Source organism: Grus americana, chromosome 6, assembly GCF_028858705.1.
Source record: "Grus americana isolate bGruAme1 chromosome 6, bGruAme1.mat, whole genome shotgun sequence".
NCBI lineage: Eukaryota > Metazoa > Chordata > Aves > Gruiformes > Gruidae > Grus > Grus americana.
In genome coordinates this window covers 2,354,538-2,371,172 of record NC_072857.1, presented here as the reverse complement: position 1 = coordinate 2,371,172, position 16,635 = coordinate 2,354,538, and the positions used below count along the sequence as shown (strand labels likewise).

The 16,635-nt window shown below is 40.1% G+C and overlaps 1 protein-coding gene across 3 annotated transcripts in view; it reads left to right on the top strand.

Moving 5' to 3' along the window:
- RIF1 (replication timing regulatory factor 1) overlaps positions 1 to 16,087 on the top strand; it is a 34,587-nt gene extending 18,500 nt beyond the window's left edge. For 2 of the 3 annotated variants that reach the window (XM_054830100.1, XM_054830102.1), the window contains 16 exons: positions 1,287 to 1,386; positions 2,429 to 2,693; positions 4,405 to 4,447; positions 4,771 to 4,973; positions 5,159 to 5,258; positions 5,612 to 5,755; positions 6,408 to 6,550; positions 7,530 to 7,619; positions 7,701 to 7,755; positions 9,065 to 11,851; positions 12,380 to 12,520; positions 12,799 to 12,876; positions 12,975 to 13,090; positions 13,438 to 13,591; positions 13,876 to 13,984; positions 14,909 to 16,087. In XM_054830100.1, the coding sequence (XP_054686075.1) occupies positions 1,287 to 1,386; positions 2,429 to 2,693; positions 4,405 to 4,447; positions 4,771 to 4,973; positions 5,159 to 5,258; positions 5,612 to 5,755; positions 6,408 to 6,550; positions 7,530 to 7,619; positions 7,701 to 7,755; positions 9,065 to 11,851; positions 12,380 to 12,520; positions 12,799 to 12,876; positions 12,975 to 13,090; positions 13,438 to 13,591; positions 13,876 to 13,984; positions 14,909 to 15,129 (4,749 nt within the window). In that variant the 3' untranslated portion in view covers positions 15,130 to 16,087. The remainder of the gene's footprint in view (positions 1 to 1,286; positions 1,387 to 2,428; positions 2,694 to 4,404; positions 4,448 to 4,770; positions 4,974 to 5,158; positions 5,259 to 5,611; positions 5,756 to 6,407; positions 6,551 to 7,529; positions 7,620 to 7,700; positions 7,756 to 9,064; positions 11,852 to 12,379; positions 12,521 to 12,798; positions 12,877 to 12,974; positions 13,091 to 13,437; positions 13,592 to 13,875; positions 13,985 to 14,908) is intronic. The other variant, XM_054830101.1, reaches the window with a different exon arrangement.
- Positions 16,088 to 16,635: the final 548 nt, after the last annotated feature.

Genomic DNA, 16,635 nt, shown 5'->3' with positions numbered 1-16,635 from the left:
CAAGAGTGGAATTGATCTAGAAATGGATTGAAAGAAGAGAGTAAAAATAATTGTGAAGCTTAAATATTAAAACAGCAGTTAAGCAGTCTTGGATCTGTCTTTTAATTCTTTAAGTAATAATGGTTTAGTGAATGTCATCACTATGGTAAATGTGATTTGTCCAGTTGAAGAGTGTGTGCGTGTATATATATATATAAAGTAACGTCAGGTCGAATTAACAAATACCACAAATAAGGCATTTTGATTAGGAAGGAGGGTAGAGTAGCACTGTAGCATTCAGAGGGCATAATTTGCTACTGTCCTGGTACTGTCAAGGCTTTACTTCTAAAGCTTTCTAAAAGAGAAAGATTTTGAAAGAGGAAGCCTTTACGTTACCTCTCTTGCCCATTTGCAAGCCCACATTGTCATATGGGGAGGTAGAATGTCCGTAGATGTCAGTGTACGTCAGCATTGGAACATAAAATCCTTCCTGCTTAAAGTTCGCTCTTTTGAAAAAGTACTGTGAAAGGAACAAATAAGAAACAGATGAGAAAGAAAACTGGAATTTAGAAAACTTGGCATTTGGAGGATTATGTCATTAACACTTCCTTTGGATGCTGCTGTATCCTGATGATAAACTTCAGTTTTCAAAAATTAATAATTATTAAGGAAGTCAAACTTAAACAATTTAGATCTTCAGTATGTAAGTTATATTGAAACCAAACTGGTTTTTTGGCCCACAATATCCGTGTTCCTTTTAAAAGCAAGGAGGGAGCATTATTTAGAAGAATTTTGTGATGGATTTGGGGGGGGGGGGAAGCTTGACCCATCTCTCTGCATACTAGGAATCCATCATGCTTCCTGAATGTTAATGACAACCTCATTGTTATGCCTACAGTGACTTTTCCCATAAATCAGGCTTTGTACAGTAGCTGAACTTAAGGACACACTGATGTTTGGTAACGTGTTTTGCTAGACAGCTCGTACCTTGAACCCTTACTACTTTTGGTGCATCTTCTTAGATCTAACACCTTCTTACAGCTGCCTCTCACTGGTTTTGCTTCTGTAGATAGTAAATGTGCTTGTGTCTTGTTTGTATAGGATGGGAAGCCTTGGTCTTCAGCTTGTGTAAATGTGTGTATTTTAAAATGTGATCTTACCTGAATCTTACCTGAAAATGCAGACAAATTTCATCCACTTTTAAATTTAAAAGCTGTTTGTATTGCTGTCCTCAGTGGCCAATGTGGGGTTTTTTTCTGTCACTGTTGCTCTTTTGGCTTTACTGATGACTTCTGTTTCCTCCTCAGATGTTTTCAATGATGGATGGTCTCACCCATACTATATCAGTTATGGTTGACTGCATCAACTTTGCACCATATGGTACTAAATATCAGCCAAAAAATAGATGTAAGAAAATACTTGAATATTGGGGGTTTCTGTGTCTTCCTTCCAGAGCTGGTTGAAAATTAGAGTTGTTGGAGATGTCAAAGTGATGACTGTAGGATAGCAATGGTCTGTATATGCTACATGTGTTATTTAAGCACTGAAGGGATTGACCACAAAAAAGAAATCATAAAAAGGAACTAAAAATATCAACCTTTATGCATATTTGAGTATTGGATTTTTTCTGTTTGAGCAGTTGAGTAGTTACTGACAAAATACATCTGAAATTGATGTAAATGTTGAGGCCACTTCTCAGTTCACTGTGAAACAGTGCTGATTTCTGAAGTTGTATTTGATCTTTTGGCTATGATTTCATCTATGCACGTGAAATCTGCTGCTTTGCTCTGCTCAAACGTGATCTGAAGCAGTAATGCTCAATTGTAATCCACAGTCTAATTATGTAATACCTGCATAAAAGGCTTTTGCATGTAAAATGTTCTTTGTTCTGTTGCCTACTCCCTCTTACAACTATTAAAGCTGAAGATGTGATTTACAAAATTAAGGTTTTTACAGTTTCTCTGCCTCATATGAATTTATTAGTGAGACATCATGTTGGACTGCTGAAAGAATGAAGTGCTTTAATTGGAAGTGTTGGTGAGGAAAAACATGATGGAAACCTCACTTAGAAATAAACAGATTAAACTTGATGCTTCCCCTTCCCTCCTCCTCACCTGTTCCACAGTTTATGCGTATCAGCTGGTATCTCTGGAGTGGTTGCTGTCCTTTTGCAAGTAAGCATTAGAGAGATGTAAAAGCATCATCGTTTGTATGAACAACCACAGTTATAAATAAGAGGAATAGAAATCATATCTGTAGTGGTATGATAAAATTCTGCATTAAAAATGTGTGGCTTCTGTTGGGTTTTAAATTATTTGTATGTAGATAGAGTTTGGGAATCAAAGTTCTATTTCTCATGTAGACAGAAAGTTCAGATCTGTTTTGTTGTAATGCATTTTGGCTAGATAGGAGAAAAAAAATTTTATTTTATTTTTTTTTTTAATGTTAGCTCCACAGACACCTACAGACTGGTCTAAGAAGAAAAAGGAACCCCTTGGAAAGCTTGCCTCTCTGTTTAAACTCCTGGTGATGTTACTAAACTCTTTCCATGTGTTCAGTTCCAAAGAAATCTGTTCAGAAACATTGGTCTCTGTTGGTCCTTCAATTATTGCTATTCTTCACAACATCATCAGCCACGTTTCATTGCCTTCAGTGATTGGGACTATGTTTGCAATTTTTTCAAAACCCCTGGCAGTGTTTTATGAAAAAACAAAGTGAGTATTTTAAGAATGGTTGGAAAACTGGATTCATTGTATTGCTGCGTATTGGTGAAATTTTGTGTGGTCTGTGGCAAGCAGTGTAAATATAGCTCAGGGTTTTTCAGAGCTTTGGCACTAATTGTTCAACTCCTGCCAAGTCTTTCACCTTCAAGAGCACCGTGCATTTTACTAGACTGGGCCTAGCTCATCGGTACTATTTTGTACAGCACCCAAACACTGCAGAAAGCGTTGGTCTTCTGCTGTTTTCTACAATTGCTGTGTCAGAACTGGGGTGCTGGGACTGTGTGTGTGGTGTCCCTGGGCTGAGGTGGGGGCCAGCAACATCGCTGCTCTGGCATGGCCTGGCCCTCTGCCGAGTTCCAGTGGGACTCAAAAAAACACAGGTGTAAGTAGCAGCCTCCGTTGTAATGCTGGCTTTAGAAATAAAAGCACACCTGCCTAGTCGTACGTGAAAGGAAACCTGTAGGACTTCTGAAAGCTTGGTATTTAAAATTCCTGTCTCTGTAGAGTGAATGTGGTGTCATCTCTGCAAGACTAAAGTGTTTGCTTTCCACCTGCTGTTTATTTTCACTGCAGTGAAGATATTTATTAACAGTAACTTGTTTTCTGGTGGGTGGGAACTGCATAATGTTTTGTAGGAAATAAATAATAAGTTGAAGTGCATTAAAATCCTGTAAGTTTTTAAGCAGAGGGAAGTACTGAGAAATACTTGTTCGTTGCTATGCGCTTTATCTTTTGCACATAGCTTTCCTTTTATTTTTTTTAATTGTTGTAGCCTTCTCTCCCCAGATGCAATGAGATTATTAGGGTCTTGGTGGGAGGGGGCTGGCAGAAGCTTGTCGCTGAGTTGCTGATGCAAGAGATGTACACTTTGCTCAGGATAAAGGCAAGAAGTGGAGTACAGCTTGGAGTGTTCTGGGGGGAGGGAGAATAGGATAGGATGCTGCCAGTCCACCCGTAAAGGTTTTCTTGAAGTTTTTACTGAAACCTGAAGCAGGACTAATCTAAAATTCACCAGGAGTCCCTGTCTCAGAGGCAAGAATCCACTTGTTCCTGTGTAAGGTTGAGTTGAATGCCACCTCTCTCCATCTCCCATCTCATCTGCCTTTGTTTGAGTGTTGTCTTTCTTAAAATTATCCATTAAAAGGGAGAAGTGAGCGTTGGATATAGGTTTTTAAAGGAAGGCATATGCAAGCAAGTACAAGTTTGGGAACCTCTTCAGGTTGGAGGTCACAGGTTTATAAAATGAATTAGTAAATGCAGATTCTCGTGCTTTTCAGGATGGTGTACCTAGGGATTTATTTATTTGAAATTACTTCATTTAGGTGGTACTTCAGCTTTTTAATGCAGATATCTATGGGACTTGGGAAATCTGTTTGGGGAGAGGGGTAAGAGCAACACAAAGAAGGCAGGTAGAAGTTACATCATAAGAAAACCTTTAATTGTAAGTTTGTACTAATTTCTACTGATCTTTGTTAGTTTCTCTTAAAGTTAGCGTATGAGTGGGGGTTAAAGGATAAGCTTACTTTAAACTATTTACATCAGGTAATTTTTTTAGTTGCCAAATGGGAGGCTTGTTCCACAACATTATCTCATCAAACTGTGAACTAAAACGAGTGTGCAGTGCTTGAGTGTGTGTGTGTGTAATTCTTGTGCTTGGGATAAATGAGACAGGAAAATATAACTTTTTTGTTTGTTTTGGCAGGCTTGCTGATGTACCTAAAGTATACAGTAATCTTAACAACAAGGTAAATTTGCTAGAAAAATAGCTGGGGTTTGGGAAAATGTGTGAGACTAGAGTTTTGCCATTCATCCTGTATTCTAAAATAAAAAAGTAACAAAGATGGAGACTTAATTTTTAAATTATTTATTTTTTACTATAATGGTAGCTGAGGGAGGGCCACTAAGCTTAGCTATTAGACTTTGTGTGGTGTGGCATTTAAACTTGTTTATTCAAGCCATGCTATTCTATGGGATAATTATGTTTAAAATAATGCATTTAACTTTTAAATAATGAATATGTGCAATACTTGAATTAAATAAAATACCTATTGCTTCTTCCCTCCCTCAGCTTGAAAAACTGCTGGCTGAGATTATCGTGTGTCTGCAGTCTCACTGCACGGGCTCTTACGACAGTGAACTGCTAGAGCAGCTTTCCCCATTGCTCTGTGTGGTGTTTCAGCATAAGAGTAAACAGATCCGCAACCAGTGTGCCAACTTCTGGAATGCAACCTTCGCTAAGACTGCGTCATTAACATACCCAGAAGAGTTAAAGTAAGATACATGGTTTTTTATATTTATATATAATTAAAGGAAGACATCTCCAGTTATGTACAAATGAATTGATACTGTTCTGGTTACCATTTGTATTCTGCTTTTTGTGCAAGCTGGGATATCTGCTGGTCTTGTTGTGTACGTCTTCCCTCTCCATAAGTTTAAAATTCTGTTTTGTTGAGCAGATCTGTGTTAAGCCGAGCCAAAAAGAAAATTCCGCTCTTGCTGCCTGGTTTTGAAAGCATCGAGATAGCTGAAGAGTACAGCGGCCCGTTCTCTGATGCGGTAAATATTCTGTTGACCCCCAACAGGTGCTTCATTGTGTATGACATCATAAGGTAGTGGGAAGGTCAGTTCTGATTTTTACTGTGATTGGCCTTCACGTTTGGGATGATAAACTATGCTGGGTAATCACTGTCATAAGACTGAGCTGGTTCTTAACAGTTCATGCATTTTAAATCTTGGCTTCTACTAGCTTCTTTGAAATAATGAGTTTTTTTAAATTGTCCTCTATGTAATTTAGAGGAAAATGGGAGTGTGGGACAACTTAGTCGTAGAACTTAATACATCTCAGGTTGGGTTTGGGAGCTTGGAGGTTTTTTCCATACAATGCATTCAGTGTATTTCTATTCCAATAGATGGAAAATTCACAGCTGGATGCGAAGATAAGTGGAATGGAAGTAAAGCTGGGTCAAAAACGAGACTCTCTATTGGCACAGACGAGTGAACTAAAAAACGAAGTAAAAGACAAGTCCAGTAATGTGCAAGTGACATCTGCAAAGGTAAGGTGTTTACAGACAGGCGTCATAGAATGAAATCCATTATAGTCTGCAGCAGAACATCTGGTATGCTGCTGTAAATTCTCAGGAAAAATTAAAGCATTTAGTGATGCTGACATATTTTCCTTTCAATGGTACACTGTATAGCATACTTTAATTAAATTTTCCTGTTAAAATTCTCTGATAACTTTACAGATTGCTGAGTTGTAAGGATCATGGAAGGCTGCTTGATGGATGGGAGGAGTGGCAACCAGACTGAAAATTCACACTTTGCTCTGGTTGCAGGTTGTGACTTGCTCAGGTGTTGAGGGGGATCTTGGTTGTGGCAGACTTGTGCTGTGTGCTCCGGTCTGTCACCGCTGTATTCTTAAGGAATCACTAACTGAGGCAGGAACAGTAAATAATAACCGTGCTGAGGTGCAGAAGCTTCCTCAGGGCACGGCAGAGGGGTGGCAGAACCTCTCCTAGGTGGTAGTGTTGGGGGAAAAATCACGAAGAAACGTGACACCTGCTGAGGGATTTGTGCCGATGAACATGCTGAAAGAACTGTGGTTATTTGAGAACTGTTCCATTTAGGATGGCAGTATGTGAACTATGAAAACACTTTCAATTCCTCTATTTTGTTTCTCATCCAGCTTTTTTTTCCTTTCTGTAGCTGAAACTAGAATTTTCATCTTTGAAGACTAAAAGTGAGATACTCCTGGAAGAGGAGAAATCTGTGGATTTTGTGTTTATTCCTCTAGAAACGAAAGCAAGAATATTGACAGAACATCAAAAAGAAGTACTTAGGTCAAAGAGGTCTGTAATTTATTCTGTTTTAAATTTCACGTTGATATGTCATTACATTGAGTATGTCAAATTGATGTAACTTCAATTCCTATATCTCAGACTACTATAGGTAATTAAGTCTTACTCTTCCATACAAGTTATAAAGTTTAAAGCTAACAAAGTTCCTTGCTTTACTTTTTTAAAGTGACCAAATTATTCTCTGATCTGCATTTCCTATTTTGATTAAATATATTCTATGTTTGGAGTTTACATTTTTACTTCATGACTCTTTCTTGCAGTGTGAAGTGGAAGCAAACATTTTTCTTAAATCATTGAAATGAAAGGGTTTTCTTAGCTGATCTGAAGGACAGACTTGTAAATGTGAAGAGAAGTCTTATGTCAGCAGCATATCAGAAATTAGGATGTTCCCAAGACTCACCTTAATTGCAAAGGAATCTTTACATTTTCCTTGCTTTTCATGTGAGAAGATAAAATATTAGAGTATTTTCTGTACATGGGCGGCTACCAGAGCCATTCACAAAAGCGTGTTCACAGTGGTGCTTGGCAGGAACTTGGCTGGATTATATAGTTAGCATGCATCAATGAATTCTTTGCTGAGTGGGATCCCAATCACAGCTTTTTTTCCTCAAAAGCATGTTTGAAATCAAAAAAGATGTAACACAACCGAAAATACTGGCCTTGAAATAAGGAAATAAAGCACGAGCTGCGTCTGCTTTGCAGTTCGCTCTGCCAGTTGGAGTGTGAGGTTGTTTCTGCCCAGAGCAGGGAGCGGAGCGTACAGTCACGCAGCCTGGTCGGTAGCACTGCCCTGCTTTGTGTGCAGTGGTCCCCGCTTGGATGCGTCTTGTGGTTGGAGCGCTCTGCAGAGTTTGGAAGTTCAATCCAATCCACACAAGTAACTGCTCTCCCGCTATGAATGCGTTACACTACCCTGTCCTTTTCTTTTTTAAAAAAATAGTCTGATTTACCTTTTCTGGGTCTGTTTCAGAGTTGGTATTCCTGCCATGTACAACAATTTGGACACGTCGCAAGATACTGCCTTATTTTCTCAGTATACTCAAAGCCAGGAAGATTCTTTGTAAGTAAAGATGGCCAATGTATGCGTTAAAGGTGTTCCCCTTTTCTGCTATACTGCTAATTAAAGTAACTTCTGTTTTAGGGGAAAACCATCTTTAATAGAAAATGCAAAAGAAGATACTAAAAACAAGCCTCAGGTAATTTCTCATTGTCTAATGGTAATTAAGATATCAGAATTATAACCGTACCAGTGATGTTTCCTTCATATTAGTAACTCTAGTAATTAATGGAAAAACTCTTTGATTACTGGCCATGATATGGTTTTAAGATTGATTTGGAAACTCTTCAAGTGAAAAAAATGTACCCCCAAAGTATTGGCTTACAGGAATAATTTCCTTTCTCTGTATCAATTGATCTGTAAAACTCTCTGAGAATATCTTCATTTTCTTGGGCTGGTTTTATTTTTTCCACGTCTGAATAATACTGATGTAGGCTCCGTGACTACAGAATACACTGACAGTGTTTGTGGGTTGTATTTAATTCTCGTCGCCAGGTTTGCATGTAATACCAGTGCAGCATTCTTTGTGCTGTGTTCTGTTTATGTAATTTACACTAGGAAGGGCCAATCATTAAGCATTTTGACATAATTTCAAAATGGGACCATCTATATAATTAGTTTTAGTGTGGATATATTTGTTTTGTTACACAGCTACAGGTACCATAGGGACTCGGGGATCTGTCATGTGTATATGCTACCACTGACTAATGTTTTATTGGGAGGAAAAAAAAAAGTACCCAAAAGCAGTAGTGCAGACTTGCTGTGACTTCCTGCAGTGCTGCTGTGAGAACTGTTTAATCTCCTAGCTTTGTGTTAGGAATCGTAATGCTGTTGGCTGCTCTTCCGTTAACACCTTTTTCCTGTGGCAGATGCATTTGGCATGTATCGTGTTTTGCTGGAACTCCTTTTGCTTTTAAAAGTGAAAGTGACTTTTTAAAAAAAATGTTGATTTCTCTATTACTCGTGGGCCATGCTTTTAAACAGCTTAGCTACGTTTGCACATTCTGACCTGCTTTTGGATGAAGCTGTGAGGGCTTGAGGGGCATTAAATAGCAGATTTTGGGGGGGAGAAAGTTGTAAATCCTAAATATAGATCTATTCACTTTTGGAGAGGAGTTGGCTAAACAGCTAGCTCGATCAGCTCTAGTATGAACAGACAGTAGGTAAAATGCAGCAGATTTCCCATAAAAACTGTTTCAGCAGTAGGTTTCTTAATGTCTTCTGCAAAACTTAAATACAACATTTTTGCAGTTCTTCATGTTTTGAGATTAAAAGATAAAAATCCTTGTCTTTTATAACCACCGAAGGACAGATAATAAAATAATTTAAAGGAAGAGTGGTGTGAAAAACCTTGTGGGTGTGGTGTTTTCTGTTCCACCAGAGCTGGTTTTTTAATACTATGTTCATAGCAAAACTACAATACTTTGCTGTTCATATTTTTGTGACAGGAAGAAAATGCAGAGAGTGAAGGATGCACCACCAAATCAGATGGAGTCGCAGAGGACTGCAAATCAGATAATCCTCTTGAGAACGCTGCCTGTGCGAAAGAGTCGTCTGTTACTCACATAGCAGAGAGCTCAGCTTTAAACAGTGAGGGAGAGTCAAAAAGGGATACAGCTGAAATCATTCCGGAGGAGCCATCTGCTGGAGAGGGGTTAGAAAAAAGTGCAGTGGAAACAGCTTCAAAGGAGCCCTTAGCAGGGAGTGAAAACACTTCAAATGTCAGCAACAGTTCAACATCAAGTGATATAATTTCTGGGACACCGCAGCCTGCAAGCCGGCGACAGTCTTTTATTACGCTGGAGAAATTTGGTAGTTCAGAGAACAGACCCTTCAGCATTTCAGTGTTAAGCAGTTTGTCAGAGACAGCTGCGAGTGCTCCTGTGACAAGTAAACAGGAAAATACAAATGTCTGCAAGGCTAGTGCTAAACCAGAAAAATCTGGAGAAGAAAATAAAAAGTCTTCAAAATCCGAGCCTGAACAGCTATTTACTGCGATACGAAGGCTAACACGCAGGCAGAGTAAGATGGAGCACCAAGGAAATAAGCAGTCCAAGTTGTTAATTGGGTCAGAACAAGATAAAAGTGCACAAGAGTCTTTTGCCTCCAGCAGTATGGAATATAGTCCAGAACTGTCTTCTACAATAGAAGACGTGGAAAATGTTCTCCTTGCTCAGTCCCAAGCTCTCTATTCTACAGAAGTAGAAATTAAAAAAATTGAAGATACGATAGCAGAAATGGAAAAGGTCCAGGCACTAGATACAGATTCTAAAGAAAATACACCCCCAGAGATGACCATGCCACCTGACCAGGTAACAGGTGATGATAGTCAGGTTCCACATGTGTCTCCTAATCAGAAAATGCTGAGACGTTCTTCAAGGCGACGGTCAGAAACTGTAGAAAGTCCAGCAGGTGGCCAAGATAAGGAAGATGGCCACCAAAAGAGAGACAGACGTAAAGAGGAGGAAAAATCTGGGCAAAAGAAGGTGCCGCAGGCTAAAGATAACATATCTCAAAAGCAGAAAGCAGTTTCTGGGAAAACTACAGAAAGTTCAAATAAAAAAGAAAGCAAGCTACCCGAGAGAGCTGCTGCAGAGGACTTGAGCTCAAAGGAGTCTCCTGCTCCAAGGGGCCTCGATGAGGAAGTGTACAAAAGTGCAAAGTCAGAAGACAACTTGAAGAATGGCACAGAAGGTCAAGACTGTAGCTCGAATACAGTCGGTCAGAAGAAGTTGGAACGCCCGCGATACCACACAAGAAGAGCTTCCCAGGGATTGCTTTCCAGCATAGAAAATTCAGAGGCTGATGGCTCTGAGACCAAGGAAGAAAGCACAAGGAAGAAAAAATCTGCAAAAGTGAAAAATACAAGTGATTCTCTTGAGGGTAAATTGAAAGATCTACAGCCAGGAAGCTGTAGCCATGAGGTGTCTTCCCAGGGAAATGAAACAAAGAATCTGTTGGAAACAAATAAAGGTGAACTAAGCTGTGAGGTCAGCACAGATACTGCATTGACATCTGAACCGTGTGACCTGCAAAACCAAGTAACTCCTACAGATGAAGGCAAAGCTGCGGGATCTGCCAGCTCAAAGAGTTCACCTGAGGGCCAGGATGCAAATGTGGAACAAAACAAGAGTGATACATTGATGGAATCATTCACCGACCCACCTGTATCTGATCAAGATTTGAAAGCAGCAGAGGAAAACAAACATGTTGAGAAGCAAACACACACAGAGGACTGTTGTTCAACTGCTCTGCCTGAATATGTGCCTGGAGCAAATGCTTCCAGCGGGGATCTATCCTCTTTGCAAATATCCGAGTGTCAGCGCAAAAGAAGCAAAAGGCTGAAAAGACTAAGGAACTGTGAGTGCTGTTGTATAAAGTCAAAGCAGCAAGTAACGTCGTTCACTGACTCAAAACCAGAGAACACGCCTGAGCTGAGCGAGCCCCCAGCCAGCCCAGCTCAGACGTCTGTCAATACATCGGAGATGTCTGGCAATTCAAATTTTGGCGAGGGCTTGTCCATGGCACCGTGTGCAATGAGTACTCCGTTACATCCTCCTAAGGAACCCAGTGCCTTTATCTTGGAAAGAGAGAGAACGTCTTCAGATAACCTGCAAGGAAGTAGCATAGCGGAGGAGGATCTAGAGAATCCAGAGTGTGTAGCAGGTGAAATTACTGACTCCTTAGTGGTAAGGAAAGAACCTGCTGATGACACTAACCGAGCCGAGCAGCATCTGTCTGAGCGTGTTTCTGATGAGCCTGGTGACAGCTGCCTGGCTGCAGGGAGTCAGAGTGAAGGACCAGCCACGGAAAATGAGGAAATAAGTCACAATGGACAACTGGAGGAGATACCTGAGGCACTGATTGTTGTTAGCAAACCTGAGAAAATACAGATGAATGAGCTAGAAAGCAATCGGGATGATAATGAAGAAGCTGAGAATGCTGTAGGAGAGACTTGCATTATTCAAGATAAAGAGATGAAGGAGGAATTAGTGGAGATGGAAATTACAGTGCCTGAAAACGTGGCCTTAGACAAAGAAAACGCAGTAGAAAATAACAGTGTGGATTCACCTCAAAAGCTGGAAGATCAGGATTCTTTAGTGTTAGTTAATGAAAGCCCTAATGGTATGCAGGCACGCTGCACGTGGTCTCCTTCAGCTTCTCCATCCACAAGTATTTTAAAGAGAGGTGTAAAAAGAAATCAAGATGATGATTCCCTCTCACCTGCTAATAAGGTAATGTGATGCGATTCATTCTGTGATACTCACAATTCATTCAGTTCATAACTGGGATGTGTAACCATGTCTGTCGTAAAGGAGTTGCAAATATGTTCAATTATTGACTATTCTTTCATTCTAAGTGATCTTATGCTGAAGCTGAAGGCTTACAGATTTCTTTCTGCAATGTCCCAGCACTGACAGCCTCGCATTCCGGAGGCTCAGGGTGGGGAGTTTCATTTTCGAAACAGTGCGCCAGGGTCTAATCTGCTGCCTGGGTTGCGGTGCAGCAGATGTTCTGCAGAACCTCTGTACACACGTTGGGGTCTTACCACTGGATTTGGAGCAGCTTTTTACAAAATGCATTTAATGTTTCCGTTGGTAACAAGGAAGCCGTGGTTTCTGTCCTTGGGTGAAACATCTTCCATGTCATTCAGGACTTTAATGACTTATTTCAAACTGAGCTATTTTGTCTCGTCAGACTGACTTCACCAGCGTGTGGTGGTTTGAGTTCATTCTATAAAAACTCCTTCTCTCTAAAAACAGATTCGTCGAGTCTCTTTTGCAAACCCAATTTATCAAGAAGGACTGGCAGATGACATAGATAGGAGAAGTCCTGTTGTTAGATCCCATTCTTCTTCACCATCTTCCCGAAGTCTTAAAATTTTATCTAATATCCAGGCTAAGGTAAATTAATTGTTAACGTATTTTCTGTATGTCATAAGTACTTGTGTTTCTCATTTATCATAGGTAACGTTGCTTCAGTGTATGTTCATAGTAACTTGCAAACAGTTGTAAGAGCAGAGAATCAGTAAGCGTAAGAAATAGTTGTAACTGCTTTAGCCTGACTCATTGTGTTACTCTCTGAAGATAAACGCACTCTGAGATCTCTAGGTAGCTAGAATCTTACGGTTAACTGAATTCCTACGATCCTGAGAGAGATTTTTTCCTCTTTTTCTATCCAGCCTATTACCACTCCAACCAAAGGATTTCTGTCCCCAGGATCTCGTAACCCTAAATTTAAGAGCTCAAAGAAGTGTTTAGTAAGAAGTGCTTTGGTTCATGTATCTCTTCTATTTTTTTTTTCTCCTGTATTCAGTTGTGTGATAGTTAATTTAATGATTTTCCTGTATTATTCAAGATTACGGAAATGGCAAAGGAATCACTGCCTTGCCCTACAGAATGCGTGTATCCGGCCCTAGCTGGCTGCAAAGCACCAGTTGATGTCATTTTACCTCAGATTACATCAAACATATGGTAAGTGGATTGTGGCTTTTGAAGATCACATTTTAATAGAAACTGAATTCTTACTGAACCTACAAAAACAAATGATGCAGAATGTGATGACTCAGAGACGTCTTTTGTCACATTTTTAAAAGGAGGGAGGTTGGTTTGGTGGGGAGAGACTTAACTATTTTGGAATAATTCAAGTTGTCTTTTCTGTAAGACTATGAAAAGCTTGCACCCAGGAGCAATTTTGGTTTTCCTACACTTAGGTGCATGTGAACTGGCATTCATGTAAGATTTCTTCTGCTCCACCCCGCCAGGCAGAGAGCACACAAATTCTTGCATAATAACCCATTTTTCTTTCTCCCCTGCTTCAGCGCCAGAGGTTTGGGGCAGCTCATTCGAGCAAAGAACATTAAGACAGTGGGTGATCTGAGTACTTTGACAGCATTGGAAATCAAAACTCTTCCCATCCGCTCTCCAAAAGTTTCCAATGTTAAAAAAGCTCTTAGAGGATACCATGAGCAACAGGTAAAGTTTCATTTTAGTACGCAAAAAGCCAGTATTAGCCTAACAAACTGTTAATGTCTGTCATGAGGAATGATGGAGTTTTTCCCTCCGTTAGAAACAGCACTTTGACAGGTAGAGATTACGTTTTAAAGTAATGTGGGAATTCAAGGTACAGAAGACTTGGTTACAATATTACTAACAGGAATAATGATTGTATTTATTATGAGCTAAAAACATGTCCCACCATGCAATGTTACTTTTTTCTCTCTGAAAATGCATCTCGTTCTGTCCCAAAAAATCTTCAGGTAAAGTCTCGAGGATTTGAGGAAATCGTTGCACTTGAAGATGCAGAAAAGCCCATAAATAATGTAGAGGATAAATCTCTTTCTGTAGATGAAGAAAAACTTGCAACAGGTACCTATTGCTGGCTTTCTGCTTAGGATTTGGATGTTTCTGCTGTATTGCTGCTTTCCTTCCCTCCTGACAGGAACACTTGGGAGTTTTGGGGATTTTTTTTTTTTTTTTGAGAGTGAGCGTTAATAGCATTAGATGGGTGTTTGAGTCAGCCACTTCACGAAGCCCTGTAGCAGTGGCTTTTTAAAACTTGTTACATATTTTGAGGGAAAGATGCTGGTTTTCCCTAGATGAGCTTGCATAAGCATGTGAAGAACAAATTAGGCAGGGCTCTAAATACTCTAAATACCTTAATCTCGAGCAGGTATGTCTCCTGAGCCGTGTAATACCATAGTAACTGCTGTGGTTCTGGGCGCACACAGAAACCAGCAAGACGAAGCAGAGATAGTTAAGCGGTGCCTCATCTGGAGGGGGTGGGATGGGGGGGGTGATTCCCTGGATACCCAGTTTGGATTTGGACGCCTAGATCTTTATTTGAATTCTCCTTTTTGGCATTTGGCCGGATAGTTCAAACAGAGGAATCGGTGTTTGTTCTTCCTATGAGATACTTGAAGCATTTGGTTGATGGGAGAACAAAGAACTTGGGAGTAACTTCTCTTCACCTGTCCAGTTTAAAAGTTGGACTTTCTTGGGATAACATGTCTCGAAGGACACTGACAGTATCTAAATATGATCAAATACTTTAATTTCTGTCCTTAGTTTTATTGTGCAATCGTGATCAAATGTAAGGGAAGTCACCACAAGAAAGGTAGCGTAGCATTCTGAGGGGTGCCTTTGCCACAAGCTCTTACTTTGTGGAACAAATACTTTGTAGACTGCTTAAATGCGTTATTTTGTACAAAAGAAGCTGTAACATTCCTCTGCAACATAATTCTGCTTGGATTTAAAGCCAGACTGCACTGCCCTCCTTTCCTTCCTTTTCAGATTTGATGGAACCAGTTGTCCTGAATACAAATGAGCAGCCCGCCGCAGATCTCATGAGCCAAATCGATGCACTTGCTGCTCAGCTGACCTCTGAGGATCTTCACAGCTACTCAGGAAGCCAACTTTTTGAGATGCAAGAAAAACTTGTTGGCATGACAAACTGTATCATGAAAAATCTGCAGTCCCGCTGGAAATCACCACCCCATGAAAGTTCTGATTAGTTACCTATCATTTCTAAGTAAGGAGGACTTTGTTACAACAATTTTCCCCAACACTTGCTTTATTTACCAGTGAATTATTCCTTAAACTGTGCATTTTGTACTGTAAAAGACTTTTTAACACTTACATGAGCAAAATCTATTGTGGGATTTTTTTTCTTTTTTGTGTGTGTTTGTTCTAAGTCATGGGATTGCTGATTCCCTCAAGAGGTATCTGTATTGCTATGCATATTTCTTTCAGGTAGTGAAAGAAAACTTGGTCAAGTTGTGCAATAGCAAAGACTGTGAAACCAAACCACCAGAGTAGTTAAATTATTTTTTCAAATCCGAAGTGTTCTTACTGCTGCAAACTCTTGCTGTGTGGTAGGAGCTGGGTCTGGGCTCTGCTCAGCTGCTGCCCCTGGCTGTTTCCGTTCCAGCGCTGACACTGTCAGGCGGCACCTCTCTCCTCAGCACTGTTTGCTGTTGAGATAAGCTCTGCTGAATTCCTTACGGCAGCAACAACCCAGAAACCTGGTGTTTGACAACTGGATGACATCTATTTTTGCGTGTATTTTTGTAAGAATCTCACTAAGTAGCTGATAATGAAATGTACTCTTACAGGCGAAAGACTTTGCAAAACTTCTCAGGCTTTTTCCCATGTTCTTTGTTTGCAGCAGTTCTCCCTCGGTGGAAAAGACTTTTTCCTTGGGGAAAGGAATGGATTTGACAAGAGCTCTTTGTATATTATGTACAGACTTACAATGGCAAATGTTGGTTAATAATTTATGACTTTGAGTTTTAATTGCATGGAATGCATTGCTGCTTCTCAGAGACCTTCAGAGAGAGTTCTCGGGTTTTACTCTGGAAATCTGATGTGTGTATATATTGTACTGTAGCTATCAAAATTGACATTTATTGAAAGGAATTGCTGCAGAAGTTTTTAGGACTTACACATGGACAAATAAACCAGAAAATAGTTCCCAAACTTGTTAATGTTGTGGTTTGGGGTTCTCTCTTTCCCTTCAGATCTGCTCAGCTCTCCTTCAGCTTTGCTTTGGATTCACAAGGTTGGGAGGGAACTGGAAGGGTCAGTGTTGCTCCTGCCTTGAGGTAGGAACGAGTCGGTCCTCAAGGACCTGGTGGTATCTAGTCAGCAAGACTCTAAATATTCTTTGTCCTCTTCATATATCTTGTGAAGAAAATGAACAGGACAAAGAGATGTCTTGGAGCTAGAATGTGAACAGTGCTAGTTGTCTGTAGGTTTTTTGCAAAATAACAAAAACGTTATTTTGGTTTCAACTCTGCCTTCCTCGGTTTGTGCAACTCCTGTGACCCGTGCAGATAAGGATGTCCCTAAGGCATCTCAAAAGGGTGTCAAACATCTTTGCCAGCACCAAAGGGTGTTAGTTCATCCTATATCCTGCTTTGAGTTCCCCTTTGAAGCTGGTTGTGTGCACCAGGACATGCTGTGTCTTCCCTTTCAACACAAGCCCTCCCAAGTTAGTGTTGCAGCTCCCTCTACTGTTA